General features: G+C 48.4%; 1 protein-coding gene across 2 annotated transcripts in view; it reads left to right on the top strand.

Annotated features, from left to right (window-relative positions):
* The window catches only part of URGCP (upregulator of cell proliferation), a 69,082-nt gene extending 59,254 nt beyond the window's left edge, over positions 1-9,828 (top strand). For both annotated transcript variants that reach the window (XM_060107712.1, XM_060107711.1), the window contains 3 exons: positions 4,463-4,495; positions 4,714-4,752; positions 6,500-9,828. In XM_060107712.1, the coding sequence (XP_059963695.1) occupies positions 4,480-4,495; positions 4,714-4,752; positions 6,500-9,093 (2,649 nt within the window). In that variant the 5' untranslated portion in view covers positions 4,463-4,479 and the 3' untranslated portion in view covers positions 9,094-9,828. The remainder of the gene's footprint in view (positions 1-4,462; positions 4,496-4,713; positions 4,753-6,499) is intronic.
* The last annotated feature ends 6,423 nt before the right edge of the window (positions 9,829-16,251 follow it).

Genomic DNA, 16,251 nt, shown 5'->3' with positions numbered 1-16,251 from the left:
AACAAAAGAAAAAATATACAAATTGGACTTCATGGAAATTTAAAAAATTTGTGCATCAAAAAGACACTATCCACAGAGTATAAGCAGCCCACAGAGTGGGAGAAAATATTTGCAATCATATATCTGATAAAGGATTAATATCAGAATATATGGAGAACTCCTAAAACTTAACAATAAAAAAAAAACCTGATTCAAACATGGGCAAAGTCCTTGAATAGACATTTCTCCAAAGAAGATATACAAATGGACAATAAGCACTCTAAAAGATGTTCTACATCACTAATTACATTAGGGAAATGCAAATCAAAACTACAATGAGATACCACCTCACACCCATTAGGATGGCTACTATAAAAATAACAGAAAAGAACATGGGTTGGCAAAGATGTGGAGAAACTGGAACCCTTGTGCACTGTTGGTGGAAATGTAAAATGGTGAAACCACTGTGGAAAACAGTATGGAGGCTCCTCAAAAAATTAAAAATAGAGCTACCATATGATCCAGCAATTCCACATCTGGGTATATACCCCAAAAAATCAAAAGCAATGTCTCAAAGAGATTTGTATACCCAGGTTCATAGCATCATTAATCACAGTAACTAAAACATGGAAGCAACCTAAGTGTCCATCAGTGAATGAATGGACTACCAAAATGTGGTATATACATACAACAGAATATTATTCAGACTTTAAAAGGAAGGAAATTCTGACACATGCTACAGCATGGATGAACCTTGAGAACATTATGTTAAGTGAAATAAGCCAGTCACAAAAAGATAAATAATGTATGCGTCCACTTATGTGAGTTAAGTAGTCAAAATCATAAAGTCAGAAAGTATAATATAATGGTGGTTGCCAGGGGCTGGGGAGAGGGGAGATTGAGGAGTTATTGTTTAATAGGTATAGAATTTCGTATGTACAAGATGAATAGAGTTATGGGGATGGATGGTGGTGATGGCTATGCAACAATGTGAATATATTTAATGCCACTGACCTGTACACTTAAAAATGTTTAAGACAGTAAATTTTATATTATGTGTATTTTAACACAACTTTTAAAAAGGAAAAATATTGGGAAAACATTTTACAGCGAATAATTCTATGACATTTAGTACATTCACAAAGTTGTGAAATCACCACTTATCTATTCATTTCCAAAACATTTCCATCACTTGAAAGTAAAACTGGGTATCCGTTAGGCAGTTTCTCCCATCCCTCCTTCCTCCCAGTCCCTATAGGAACCACCAATCTATGTTAAGCCTTTGTTTATCTATTCTGTATTTTCCTATAAATGGAGTCGTACAATATGGGCCCTCTTTTGTTTAGTTTCTTTCACCCAGCATTGTGTTTTGGGGTTCGTCCATGTTGTTCCTTTTTAAGGTTGAATAATATTCTATTGCATGGGTAGACCACATTTTGTTTATCCATTCATCTGCTGACAGACATCTGGGTTGTTTCCACATTTGGGGCATTGTGAACAGTGATGCTATCTATGGACATGCATGTACCTGTACTTGTTTTGAGTCCCTGTTTTCAGTTCTTCTGGGTATACACCTCTGAGTGGAATTACTCACTCAAATGGTAAGTCTGTGTTTAACTTTTTGAGGAAGAGCCAAACTGTTTCCCCAGCAGCTGCACCACTTACAGTCCCACCAGAAAGATACAAGGGTTCCAGTTTTTCCCCATCCTGTCAATACTTGTTATTTTCCATCCTTTTTTTAAAATCACCATCCTAGTAGGTGTGCAGTGGTATCTCACTGTGGTTTTGATTTGATTTCCCTAGTGAGTAATGATGTTGAGCATCATTTTATGTGCTTGTTGGCCATCTGTATATCTTTTGGGAGAAATGTCTATTCAAGTTCTTTGCCCATTTTTTTTTTTTTTTTTTTTTTGCGGTACGCGGGCCTCTCACTGTTGTGGTCTCTCCCGTTGCGGAGCACAGGCTCCGGACGCGCAGGCTCAGCGGCCATGGCTCACGGGCCCAGCCGCTCTGTGGCATGTGGGATCTTCCCGGACAGGGGCACGAACCCACGTCCCCTGCATTGGCAGGCGGACTCTCAACCACTGCGCCACCAGGGAAGCCCTGTCCATTTTTTAATTGAGTTTTTTTTGTCTTTTTTGTTATGAAGTTGTGAGAGTTGTTTATGTATTCTAGATACTAGACCCAATCACATATGATGTGCACATATTTTCTCCACTCCGTAGGTTGTCTTTCACTTTCTTGATAATGTTCTTTGATGCATACAGATTTTTACTTTAATGAAGTCCAGTTTATGTGTTTTTTCTTTTGTGGCCTGTGCTTTTGGTGTCATACCTAAGAATCCATTGCCAAATTCAAGGTTATGAAGATTTACCCTCATGTCTTCCTCTAAGAGTTTTATGGTTTTAGCTCATATTTAGGTCACTGATACATTTTGAGTTAATTTTTATATATGGTGTGAGGTAGGAGTTCAACTTCATTCTTTTGCATGTTGGTGTCCATAGCTCATTCTTAACACTAACAGCCCCAACGTGTCAAATAGTGTCTTAACTATCCATTTACTGCCCAATAACAAACATTCCAAAATGTGGTGAAAAACTCTACAGCATGAGTACTGGCTACTTTAATAATTGAAAAAAACAGTCATTCAATTTGATGGCTGAGATGGTTTTAATTGCCCCACTTAGAGTTCATTTCAGTGGTAGGTCCTGTCCACATTCTGCCCCTTGTGTTCCATTTGAGCCCAACATCCCCACTGGGTTGGAACCCAAGCCTGTCCCACCCTGACCAGTTCTTGTCCAACAGAAAATATAGTGGAGACCTTGGCCCACAGTACCAAGCCCTTGCTGGCCTCCTGTATTTGCTGCTGACTTGTGTCCTTGGCTGAAGCCCTGTGCCTCCTCTTCTGCCTCTTCTGTAGTCTGCTGGTGACCAATGGTTATCTTGGCTTCCAGTGTTCTCTACTCAGAAGCCCTCCCACGCCTCATCATCGATTTCCTTCGTCTGACAGCGTGACCTTCAGCCACTTTGTGCTTGACTTTATCCACCTATTTATCCACGTTGACTTTATCCACCTATTATCTCTCTGTTCCAAATCAGAGCTATCTCCTGTTACTAGCAAAGCAAGGCCCTGTCTTCTCTGGGTCTGAAGTTTATTCCTTGCTTCCAGCTCAAAACTACTCTCTCAGAGCCACCTTGATCCCATCTCAGGCTTCCCTAGGTGTCCCGTTCTCGTCTTTAACCATTGTAACTTCTCAGATGGCATTTTAGGCTCCTTGGAAGTATTCTTCTGATGTCTTTTGTCCACTGTGAATAAAATAATCTTTAGACTGCTCAACACTATGGTTCAATCTATATGAATCATCTGTGTTTTCTCTAGTATGTTCATGCTCATGCTCTCCAAAGCCCCCTTCCTCTTCTCTTGTTTTTCTCTTTCCAGCTCTTCATGTGTATCTCCCAGAGATATGATTAAAGAAGACTGAATTGTTTATCTATCTGATTATATGGAAATCATGAGAGAATAAATCTGGAACTGTCATAATTTTTTCCTGATTTATAGGCTGTTAAAAATACAATTTTAGGGCTTCCCTGGTGGCGCAGTGGTTGGGAGTCCGCCTGCCGATGCAGGGGATACGGGTTCGTGCCCCGGTCCGGGAGGATCCCACATGCCGCGGAGTGGCTGGGCCCATGAGCCATGGCCGCTGAGCCTGCGCGTCCGGAGCCTGTGCTCCGTAACGGGAGAGGCCACAACAGTGAGAGGCCCGCGCACCGCAAAAAAAAAAATAAAATTTTAATTTTGAAATAGGTGATACTTTTACTTTGATCAAAAGTTGAAACAATAAAAATATGTACAGAGAAGTCTTGCTCCCATCATTCCCCTTTTGCTAGCAAATCTAGGGTTTTACGGTCTTTTTTCCCGATGTAAATATCTGAATAGCACTAAATTAAATAATTCAGTAATTAAAAGTACTTAGTGTTGATGAATACAGTATGCTGTTAGAGACTTTGAACAAGTATGTCTACTTGTAAGTTGTAGCTATTCCCCACTCTATGCCCTCCCCCCATACATGTGCATCATTTGAAGTGATAACAGGAACTCCTTATGCTAGAATAAAAATAAAGTTTGTAGGAGGTAATCTTGAAATTAAACCAAAGAATTTATATCAACTTATATTTTAAATAGTTTCTAAAATCAAAGATTAATCTATGTATGTTTCATGAAGTTATTTATATTTTATTTTCACAAAATTTAGTAAATTTTACAAGGAGTATATCATAGAGCAAATCATTATTTTGTGTGTAGCTATTACAACTTTGTGTCATTTTTGGGGTTGTAAACAAATGAAATTTATGTAGGAAAAACCAAAGCTAATAATAGTATTCAAAATAAACATTAGCTACCAGCTCTTCACTTGAACTTTTTGGTAGAAGGGTCCTAACTTGCTGATGAAACTAACTGTGTGTGAATGTTTTTTCCTTCCAGATTTGGAATGGAGAGAAATGGAAGGAGATGATGGTGAGTTTCATTATGGAGGGAGAAACTACAGGATCTGGCAACAGATTGGATTGGGGAAAGAGGGCAAAGTGAACAATAACTGGGATTTTAGATTTTGAACAATTGGAAGAAGTTGCTATCTTAGTAAGGAAGAGAGAGGGTTCTGACACAAAATTAATTTGTGTCAATTCAAGCCACCTGATTTGATTGACACTTCATTTTCCTTTGCTTTTTTTTAGATGGTCCGAATGAGGCTCAGGACAGTGACTTTCCAACAGGTATGTTTCTTCTCTCTGCTCTCGTTGCCTGTCCTATTGAAGGAAGACATCATCTGGGCTGGTAGTTCCAACCCCTGACTGCATCAAAATCACTGCTAGTCCATTAACCCTTTATGTGCCATAAATAATATTGCCAGACAGACAACTCCCCGGGGACCTGTTACCATACAGAGTTAACACAGAGAGTTTGTATCTTTGGAAGTAAAGCCGAGAAATCTTATTTTTAACAAGTTCCCAAAGTGATTCTAAAGCACATCCAAGTCTGGGAATCTTTCGTCTGATCCAGTGATTTCAATAATAGATCTGCCAAGGGTCCCGGACTGGGCATGAGTGCATATATTAATAGGTGTGTTTGCTCTGGCTTTTCCCTGTCGCACTTAGCTACCATGCTACTGAAGAACAGTTGTTCTCTGTCTGGATAAGAAAAACAGTGTCCCTGATTTCATTCAGGCAACACTTAGAAACCCGAGTTACATATATGATGGATTTCTACTACAGTCTCTCTCCCCATAGAGTTCTTTTGTTTCTGCAACAAGTTTGCCAGCTCCTGTACTCTCTGGGGTGGTGGCACAGCCCACAGAACTCTCTCAGCCCCTGTGGAGGGTGGAGTTTCTGAAGAGATACATTAGGCAGCAAGTGGACCCCTACAGGGGAATGAGACCCCTCTTTTCCAGTGCTTTGAGTCCTGCTGTTCACCAGGCATGGTCCTGAACCCATCATATGACTTCCTGGGAAACAAGAAGAGGGCTGATCACCTGTGCTTCCTCCTGTGGTTTATATCCACATTTAAGGTAGCATCACAGACATAGTAGCTTCCTCTTTTGAGAAAAGAATGGAGAGAATCCTGGAGCTCAGCAGGATTTGTATTGATTTATTTTGTTAATAGACTTACCATTTAAAGTTTACCAATTATATGCAGGAAATTATATGCAATGAAAATGGATAAGAGGCCGTGGCCAAGAACGGGGTCGGTGGATGAAACCTTTGCAGGTGGCCTTACTGTCCTGAGCATCTAGTGCTTGTAAGAATTCATACTGTATTGGATGTTATGGTTGAAAATCTGAACAAATAAGCACAGACTTGTGATAATTTCTACCAAATATGTTTATCAGTGAGAATTTAAAACCATATTATTGACCTCAGTTTTGCAAAATGTTATTTATCTGTGATTTCTGTTACTCTGTACCCAGTAGTAACTCCCTGTTTCCTTTACACATTTTCCAACTCGTCTGTAAAGAGCAAAGAACATTAACCAGAGAACCAAAGTGAATCAGTGATTGTGTGCCCTATGGGGAATTTCTGGTGACAGGGTTAGGGAATCCACTGCTGGGCCAGAAGCACAGGAGTATCTTGGAGGGAGTGGAGGCGTGGCCAGAGAATGGGGCCTGTGTTCCACATCTAGGGTGCACAGCTGCTCACTCCAGCCAATTAAATTTGGGCTTCGTGTTGCTCAGTCTCGGACGTTTCAAGAGAAACCAGACATTTTTTTACATAGATCCTCCCAATTCTTAACAGTTGCCGCAGGCGTCCTTTTCTCTTCCCTCTTCATGTCACACGTTGCCGACCCCACTTGAATCTGGGGTGGGTGATGTTACTTCTGTCTTGGTCTCAGGTGGCCTGGGGGTGCCTGCATTTTACCCTGAAGGAGGCCACCTCCTACATGCCAGGCTGGGCTCTTCCCTCCCCACCTCTAACCTGGGTCCCTGACACGCAGGCTAAGTGCTGACATCTTCATTTCTCCCCACAGTGGAGAGGAGCAGACTACAAGAAATGCTGTCCCTCTTGGGACTAGAGACATACCAGGCACAGAAACTCAGCCTCCAGGACTCCTTGCAGATCAGTAGTGACAGCATGAAGAACTGGGCTCCACAGGCTCCCAAAGACTTGCCCTGGAATTTCCTCAGGAAGCTGCAGGCCCTCAACGCCGAAGCCAGGAACACCACCATGGTGCTGGACGTACCCCCGGACACCAGGCCTGTGGAGAAGGAGAGCCAGGTGGAAGAGGAGATCATCTACTGGGACACGGCCGATGACATCTCTGCGGACATCTATTCCTTCTCTGAGCTGCCAACACCCGATACGCCTGTGAACCCCTTGGACCTTCTCTGTGCCCTTCTGCTTTCCTCGGATAGTTTCCTGCAACAAGAAATCGTGCTCAAAATGTCCCTCTGCCAGTTTGCACTCCCTCTCGTTCTGCCCGACCCAGAAAACCACTACCACACGTTTCTGCTGTGGGCCATGAGGGGGACTGTGCGGACATGGGGGTCACAGCCCCCAAGGGCGGTGGGCAGCTTCAGAGAAGACAGCGTGGTCCTGTCGCGAACGCCCGCCTTCGCCTTCGTGCGCATGGAGGTCAGCAGCAACTCCAAGTCCCAGCTTCTCAACGCCGTGCTCAGCCCTGGCCACAGGCAGCGGGACTGTTTCTGGCATCGGGATCTGAACTTGGGCACCAACCCTCGGGAGATTGCGGATGGGCTGGTGGAGATTTCCTGGTTTCTTCCCAGTGGCAGGGAGGACTTGGACATTTTCCCAGAGCCCGTGGCCTTTCTCAACCTGAGAGGTGACATCGGCTCTCACTGGCTGCAGTTTAAGCTCTTGGCGGAAATCTCCTCGGCCGTGTTCATCTTGACCGACAACATCAGCAAGAAAGAATACAAGCTGCTGTGCTCCATGAAGGGGTCGGCCACGCAATACTACTTCATCCTGAGCCCTTACCGCGGGAAGCGAAACACAAACCTGCGGCTTCTCAACAGGTTAATCCCCGTGCTGAAGATGGACCCCTCGCACGTCCTGGTGAAGGTCAGCAGCACGGACAGCGCGGGCTTCGTGCGCCGGGTCCGCGCCATCGTGGCGCACGTGACCCGGGCCCCCTGCAGGAGGGTATCCGTGGAGGACATGGCGCACGCGGCCCGTAAGCTGGGGCTAAAGGTCGACGAGGACTGCGACGAGTGCCAGCGGGCGAAGGACCGGATGGAGCAGATCACCAGGAAGATCCAGGACTCGGACGCCTACCGCCGGGCCGAGCTGTGGCTCCAGGGGGACCCGTGGAGAAAGGCGGCCCAGGTGGAGAGGGAGCTCTGCCAGGCCCAGTGGGCTGGGGACCCCCCTGAGAGGTGCAGGGCTGAGCTGAGGCATCGGCTGCTGGAACTTCGAACGCAGCAGAACGGCCACGACCCTGCCTGGGGGCTTCAGGAGTTCATCTCGGGCATCAGCAGCCCCTCTCTGGGCGAGAAGCAGTACTTCCTGAGGTGGATGGAGTGGGGACTGGCCCGGGCGGCCCAGCCAAGGCCAAGACCGTCTCCGGAGACGATGCGTACCCTGAGAGCAAAGCACCGTGGGGCCGTGGACGTCAGCGAGCCCCTCTGGCCGGAGCCCCTTGGGGTGGAGCACTTCCTGCGGGAGATGGGGCAGTTCTACGAGGCCGAAAGCTGTCTCGTGGAGGCCGGGAAGCTGCCGGCAGGGCAGAGGCGGTTCGCGCACTTCCCAGGCTTGGCCTTGGAACTGCTGCTGAAGGGGCTCCCCCTGGAGCTGATCGACGGGAACACCCTGAGCGCCCCCCTGCGCTGGGTCACGGGGCTCCTGAAGGAGCTGCACGTCCGCCTGGACAGGAGGTCGCGCCTGGTCGTCCTGTCAGTGCTCGGCGTGCCGGGCACAGGCAAGTCCACCCTCCTCAACACCATGTTTGGGCTGCGGTTTGCCACGGGAAGGGGCCGTGCTCCTCGAGGGGCCTTCATGCAGCTCCTGACAGTGGCCGAGAGCTTCAGCCAGGACCTGGGCTGTGACCACATCCTGGTCATACACTCTGGGGGCTTGATAGGCGGAGCCCTGACCGAGGCAGGGGAGAGCTTGGAGCAGGAGGCTTCCCTGGCCACTCTGATCATGGGGCTGAGCGACGTCACCGTGGTCAGTTTAGCCGAAACGAGGGACATCCCGCCGGCTATCCTGCATGCGTTCCTGAGGCTGGAGAAAACAGGGCACATGCCCAACTATCAGTTTGTGTACCAGAGCCTTCAGGATGCGTCTGCCCCCGGCTCCAAGCCAAGAGACAGGAAGCAGTTCCCGGACGAGCCCAGGGATGTGAGCAGAGCCACGGTGCACATGGAGGATCAGGGCGGCGGGATCCGGACGCTGGCGGGCCTGGCCTTTTGTGACCCTGAGAAGCAGCACGTTTGGCACATCCCTGGCCTGTGGCATGGAGTGCCCCCCATGGCCGCTGTGAGCTTGGGCTACAGTGAGGCCATTTTTGAGTTGAAGAGGTGCCTGCTGGAAAACATCCGGAATGGCCTGTCCAACCAAAACAAAAACATTCAGCAGCTCATCGAGCTGGTACGACGGCTGTGAAGCATCGAAAGAAAAGGAGTCCAGCTGCCAGAGGCCCGCCGCGAGCAGCCTGTTCTGATGGGGGTGTCCACGTGGGGCTGTGCCCAGCTTCTGAGAGGGGAGCAAAGTGACGGACGGGGCCCAGGTCTGGAGTTGCCTACGCAGTGTCAGGGAAGGATGTAACCTCACAGATCAGCTCAGAGATGCTCTTGGGAGTATAAGAACCCTGGGGCAGGAGGTGTAGACACAAGCGGTAACTTGTCCTTTGTCTGTGAACTTCGAGTCCCCTGGTGGCTTGGCCTTTCATACAGCTGCGCCCCATTCTCTGCCTCTGGAGTGGAGAGTGGCTCCTGAGCACTGCAGCCCGGGCAGCTGGTACCGGGGACAGGGTTGGGGCATTGCCCTGAGGAGGCAGAGGTAGGCCTTCCCTCCAGCGAACCTCAGCATCGGCCTCGGTGACCTGGTCCTGCCCACTGAGGAAAGGGCCCACCGTGGGCAAGGGCTACCGTGATATTCTGTGTGTTGACCGACCCTGCCTCAGGAGGGGTTCCTGTGGGCTTTTGCACGCCCACAGCGCTCCGTTCACACCTCTGCCGCAACACTGAGCACGCGCAGCGTGACTTACCTGTGCACGTGTCTGCCTCTCCCCTAGACTTGTGAGCTCCTTGAGAGCAGGGGCTGTACACTACCCAACTTTGTACCCCCAGGGCCTGGCGCACTGCAGGCACTTAATAAATGTGTGTTGAATGAATGAAACTAGTGAATGCACAAATGATAGTAACAGGCGGCTTCCGCTCTGTGCCTTAATTTTTCTGTTTCCTCCAAGAGGATCACAGTGTCTGTCTGAGGGGGTTGCTTACTAGAACATCTGAAATAGTGGACACCTGAGAGAGGTGTCTTTAAAAATGCCACCACGTCCCCTCTCTTTAAGCAGAGATCCATTCTTCAGCCTGTTACTGGAAAACAGAACTAAGGATCTTCACAGGGGCTCCAAAACAGCTCCATCCTTACCCAGTTTTAGAGACAAGGCAAGGAGGCCTAGAGCAGTTAAGCAGCTTGTCCAGCCCACAGACCTGCATCGGCAGAGCAGAGCTGATGGGGACGCCGGTGCCCTCAGCTCTGCGCCTCTGCTACCCGGCCGTTCATCTTCCCCAAACTTCCACAGCTTCCAGGCTCACCCCCAGCCTTGCCCCCGGGTGTCAGCCCTTCATCTCACTTCCATGCCTCCAGCGCCAGGCCTCCTCCCTGGCATCATCCGCGGCCCACTTGACACCGTGAGCCGGAACGTGGAGCTCCTCCTCTGCTGAGTCTCCAGCTGGAACCTTCGTCTGTGCTGGCCCTTACCGAGGGCCAGGGTCACCTCTCTGGCCTCAGACCCCAATCCCAGCTGTGTCACTAGTTCTGAGAATCTCTGCTTGGGCCCTAGGGCCTCCTCCCCTCTGTATATTGTGATTCCAGGAAAATCAGGCCCCCGGGTGGTAACCAGGAGCTTCTCTCTATTCCTTGAACTCCTCCTCCCAGACTCGAAAACGGAGCCCTCTGGACTGTAACCCTTTTTTGGGTTCCAAGGCTCTCAGCCCCTTCTCTGGCCCCAGGATGCTCCACCTACTGCTCCAATGATGTCCAGAAAGTTGCCCCTGTGTTCCGGGAATCTGGCTCTGATGTGTGAAACGGAGGCTGGAAGAAGTGCTGGAACTCAGGAAACCTAATTTTTTTTTTTTGCGGTATGCGGGCCTCTCACTGTTGTGGCCTCTCCCGTTGCAGAGCACAGGCTCCGGACGCGCAGGCTCAGCGGCCATGGCTCACGGGCCCAGCCGCTCCGCGGCATGTGGGATCTTCCCAGACCCGGGCACAAACCCGTGTCCCCTGCATCGGCAGGCGGACTCAACCACGGTGCCACCAGGGAAGCCCGAAACCTAATCTTTTGCTAATAAATTCACTTTAAACCTTTTCACTTCTGAAACTCAAAAAAGAGTGTCTAATCCTCAGGCACTACAAATTTATTTCTTCGTGGATCATTAAATAACACAAATATTAAGATGTTGGATCACCTGGAAATACCAATACCTCTCCTTACTTTTTCCCCCTAGAGCCATGAAAACTACCCAGTTGCCTCTCTAGCACTGTAGGAATTTCACCCAGGATATTCCCGGGCCCCAAGTTCAGGCACTGGAAATCTCTCTCACAATTGTTGACTATCAACCAGTTCCTTTAAAAATTGATTCAAGCTATTCCTGAAATCTGAAACAGGGAAGCCAGCTTTAGTGGCTCCCTATTTTAGTGGCTCCTGAGGATTCTTTACTTTGGGTCTGTCCATTGTCCAAACATAAGGTTCAGTCACTCAGTTCCTGAAAATTAGGTGTGTGCTTTTTTTGGAAGGGAGAGGGGAGGAAGAGTTCATAGCTTTCAACAGATTTTCAAAAGGATGCAGGATCCAAGATAGATTAATAACTGCTTAGTAATCAGGAAAGTTATTCCATATATCCCTAGGACCTAAGAAACTACAACATCACATCAAACATTTGCCCAGTGTATTTAAAGTTCTGAAAACAGACCAGTCTGAAGACTGAATGTAACCTCTTGAGCAAGAGGTTGCCCTCGGGCAGCCCCAGGCAGGACTGCCTTGGAGGACTCACAGTCAAGCAACTGAGGTATTCTGCAACTGCCTGGGCAGTGTCCACAGACCATTGCCTCTCTCAGGTGCAGGAACAGGACAGGTTGCCCTGGAGCAAGCGATTTTTCCAGAGTCAGTTATGGTGCTCCCATCACCCGTTTTTAGGGGTTGATGTGGAATTCCATGACCTGAGAGAGGGGTTCACCTTCAGACCCTGAAGTCAGTGTCGCTCTTGTAATTAAATTTCCACAATACCCGGGTCTTGACTGGTGCCCTGGAGCCCAGAACACTAAACATCAGTCTACCCTAGCCATTCCTGGGTTCACCACAGCCAGAGGGCCCGCCTACATCAGACCTGAAGACATCTTAGGGTCTGAGAGGTCACAGAACTTGCTATGGGGCTACTGGGCAGCAGTGTCCTTGGAGCCCAGCTTAGTGATGTGACAGGCTCTCAGAGAGAGAAGGGTGGCTGGGCTGCTCCCAGGGGGATCAGGAACTTTGGTGAAAGCAGGAACCATGTCAGTGATCTTGGAGTAAATGGGCCTGGGAGTCTAAGACTGGGCACAAGGGCCCCTGTCCCTCTCCCTGGAGATGGGAAGTAGCTCCCTCAGCATACAGAACTCGAGGCCTGGTTCTGAACTTGGTCTTGCTTCCTGCTAATTACACGGCCCTTGAGCGAGTCATTCAACTTCTCTAAGCCTTACTTCCCACTACTAGCACCTGCTCTGTGGTGAGTGCACAAAAGCTGGTTTTGGAGGAGCCAGCCTGTGCACGTAAGGCACCCGAAGCTGTGCCTACACCAGTCTGTGCACCCATGAGGCTCGTGCAAAGGAAGCTGTGTGCCTTCTACATCGACCTCAAACATGTTAACAGGCCAAACAGGATTCATCTTGTAATCGATCAGTGGTATCTTAAAATTAATTTGCGTCCGTTTCTCTTTCTTAATGGTATATCAAGTAATGTCTTCTAATCGATGTTATCTTAGGTTTGCTGAAACACATTATCTAGCAGGGCTGGTGCTGAGAAATGTGTACCAATGTAAACTTGATCTGGTAGCTCTCCCCAGCTCCTCAGATGTGAATTAACACAGTAAAGAAAAATCCTTTCTCTCTTTCTGAGCCAGTAATAAAAAAATGATTTACGCTACACACCTATCCTGAGTTCCTAAAACTTCAACAAAATTACATCAGAGTGCAGCCTTACAAGTACCAGTAAGTCAGAACCACAGAAGAGAGAGCCAAGGTGCCCTTTGTCCTGGCTTTTGTGACTTTCCACCCTCACCCACAGGACCCACACACTCTGGACTCTGTGGCTTCATTCATGCTCTGTCTGCCTGGGGCCTCCTTCCACCTGTTCTTGGTTAGGCTGGCACTTCTTCAGGACGGACTTTGATGGCAGCCCCACCTCCATTCTACCACCTGAGGGGGTCAGGGGCCTTTATGTGTTCCTGTCATGGTCCTTATCTAAGCTCCTTTTGCTTGCCTGCTTCTCTGTGCTCCCCATCGGAAGGAAGGGTATCAAGCCCATTTTTTTGTGTGTCCAGGTCTAGCACAGCATCTGAGAATCAGGGAGTGAGGTCTCCATGGCTGTCACACATGAGGCCCACTCCTCCTATCCATCTACTCCAAGCCCTGGAGTTCTGACGTTCAGCCCAGGGTACCGGTGTGGCAAAGGGTGCTTCTAATTGGTTCCACTATCGGGAGACTGGACTTCCTCAGCGCCCCAAAGCTGAAGTCAGTAATTATAGCTTGGGACTTGACGCTTCTTCCTGCACCTCAGCAGAAGCAGAGTGGGGGTAGGAGAACGCAGCAGGAGCTCAAGGGAAACATGGGGTAAGAGCCCCCTGGCTGCCTATGCAAGAGAGAAGACAGTTCAAGACTCTGCTTTGGTCCCAGTGGTTGTTTGGCTTAGTTCCCGGAATCGAGGTTGCGAGAACCTCTGGGATTCTTCTTGGTGAATGGGTTGGTTATTAGGAGAAAACGAATTAGCAAGAGTAATATAAAAACCATAGGATTACAAAATGTGAAGTGTCAGCAGTTCTGAATCAGAATAAGTCCGTCTTGTGAGCACCAACATGAGTGGAGTTGTCTCCGCTAATCCCACAGCCAACAGGAAGGCAGACGTCTCTGCCTGGGGCAACTCTCCCTGAGGCTGGATTCTGGTGAGTTCCAGGAAACAAACACTATGTTCTAGGCTGGACTGTGCTCTGCAAGTCCAGGTAGGCTCAGAGTCTCCCTCTTGCACAGTGTCACCCCACGGCCTGGCCAGTGTTCTCTCCTTTGATACAGGTGAGCCCTCGGGACAGACTGTCTTCAAAAAAATCCAGACCACACTGCAGCTCCCTATTTGTCTTGTGGCCCAGTCCCCTCAGAGTTAAGAGCTGTGATGGCCTTGCAGGACTGGTGGTAGGAAAGGGCTGTAAGGACCATCCAATATCCCTCTCCTGCAAAGGGGTCTCTACAGATCAGGTTCTGGGGGTCTCTGACATAAACCTGGAGTTTAGGATGCTGGTTCTCAACCTTGGCTGTATATTGGGATTATCTAAGGAGCACTGAAAAAGGACGGGTGCCATGCCCCGTCCAGTACTGTCCTTGTGGTGTGGGACCCAATGGGCTCTAATGTGCAACCGGCGTGGAGAATCGCTGCTCTGAGAGCAAAAGAGGGAGTCTGGACCCTCCTGGTTATCATGAGGAGAGCACAGGGGCTCATGTGTGAGAATAAACAGCTGGACATCCCTGTCTCCTCAAGGCTCTGGTCTGGAGCCCCCAGCAGGGGAGCAGGCAGCCTCTTCATGTGAGTCCCTTGCTCCTAGATGTGGCTTCTCCAAGCCCTGGAAGTCCCCCCAGGGCCAGTCCTGAGTGGTCTGTGTCCAGCCACAGACACACAGCCCATTCCTCCATCCTGCACGGCTCTGAACACTCACTCCCACCCCGTGGTGCAGTGGAACCTCAGATGTGGAACGTGCACATGCTTTGGAACAAGAAGGCTGCTACCCTTGGCTAGTTCTGGAACCCCAGGGGAGTCTCGGAGCCTCCATCTTCTGATTTGCCAAACCTGGACAATACTGCCTCCTTTACAGGATTGATGGGAGACGCAAAAAGTGCATCAAAACACTGTTAGTGTTTTCTTAAATAGAAATAAATATCCTACTAAAATTTTTCTATTGGTGATTTAAAACAATGTAACAGTTCATACGAATGCATTAAAATGCACTTTTAAGTTATTTAAATCATGCAAACACATTCACGTGATGCCCTTCCCCCATTCCGCACCCCCGCCCTTCAAGGAACCAGGTGAAACCCTTTTTGCAACAAGGCATAGTATAAAACAAAGATAATAAACAAAAGGCCAATGAAAGATCTAGATCAGTTTGGAATTCCTGGGAGACTCTTCAGGCCTAAGGAAGAGTGGCAAAACTTGAACCCCAAGCACAACAGCCCCTGCTCAGCTGGACAGCACCGCCTGCTGCTGCTCCGATAGAAGTCCATGCCATTGTCACCTGCATGGAGAACCAGCCTCTTCTCCTTTCCTCTGGTGGTGTTCCAGTGAGTTCTCATGGACCCTCAATGGCTGGTTCATCTCCCTAAGAGGAGGCAGATAGCAGGGACTCGATCCTTTTTTAAAAAAAACATTCATTAGCTGCTCACTCCATCAGGCATTTATTTTACAGTGTGGTTTTCACAACAATCATTATGGTCCCCATTTTATAGATGAGAGAAGCTGAGGCTCAGCAAGGTCAAGTCACTTGCTGAAATTGCAAAGCCAGGAAGCTGTATTTCAGATACCAGATCCCATGTTCCTCACCACTTTGGAGCACATCCACAAAATTATATAAAATTATCAAATTATCAAACTTTATGGAAACTTTAAAAAGAAAAAAAGACTACCAGCTTAAAAGGGTCCTTCAGGGGCTTCCCTGGCGGAGCAGTGGTTAAGAATCCGCAGGGGACACCGGTTCGAGCCCTGGTCCGGGAAAATCCCACATGCCGCGGAGCAACTCTGCCCGTGCGCCACAACTACTGAGGCTGCGCTCTAGAGCCCGTGCTCTGCAACAAGAGAAGCCACCGCAATGAGAAGCCCACGCACCGCAATGAAGAGTAACCCCTGCTCTCTGCAACTAGAGAAAAACCCGCGCGCAGCAACGAAGACCCGATGCAGCCAAAAATAAATAAATAAAATAAATTTAAAAAAAAGGGTCCTTCAGTTAAAGTTGAAAGTTCTTATATTTGGATAGTATTGTGATTGGAGAACATCTTATTCCTGTTTTGTCCCCTTATCCAATATGCAGAACAGCTGGAGGCCACAGTTTAAATTTTAGAAATAAAATATTCCTAGTAGAGTGGACATGAAAGATGCTGTCCCTTTTTGGAGAAATCACCTCCAAATGGTCAGAGGAATCTTGACCATGGAAAATGTACTGCACTGAAGCCAAGAGTCCCTCTTGGACCTTCCCCAGTGTGATGTGAGGCGGCTCACTGTCTGCCTTTGCCTCCATTTCCCTTCCACATAGATGATAATCTAGTCCTCCCTTCCATAGGAAACCACAGCAGTACGTAAGGAGCATT

The sequence above is a fragment of the Mesoplodon densirostris genome, chromosome 9 (genome assembly GCF_025265405.1).
Source record: "Mesoplodon densirostris isolate mMesDen1 chromosome 9, mMesDen1 primary haplotype, whole genome shotgun sequence".
Taxonomy (NCBI): Eukaryota; Metazoa; Chordata; class Mammalia; order Artiodactyla; family Ziphiidae; genus Mesoplodon; species Mesoplodon densirostris.
The sequence above is the reverse complement of the archived record's forward strand: the minus strand, read 5'-3'. Positions and strand labels throughout refer to the sequence as shown.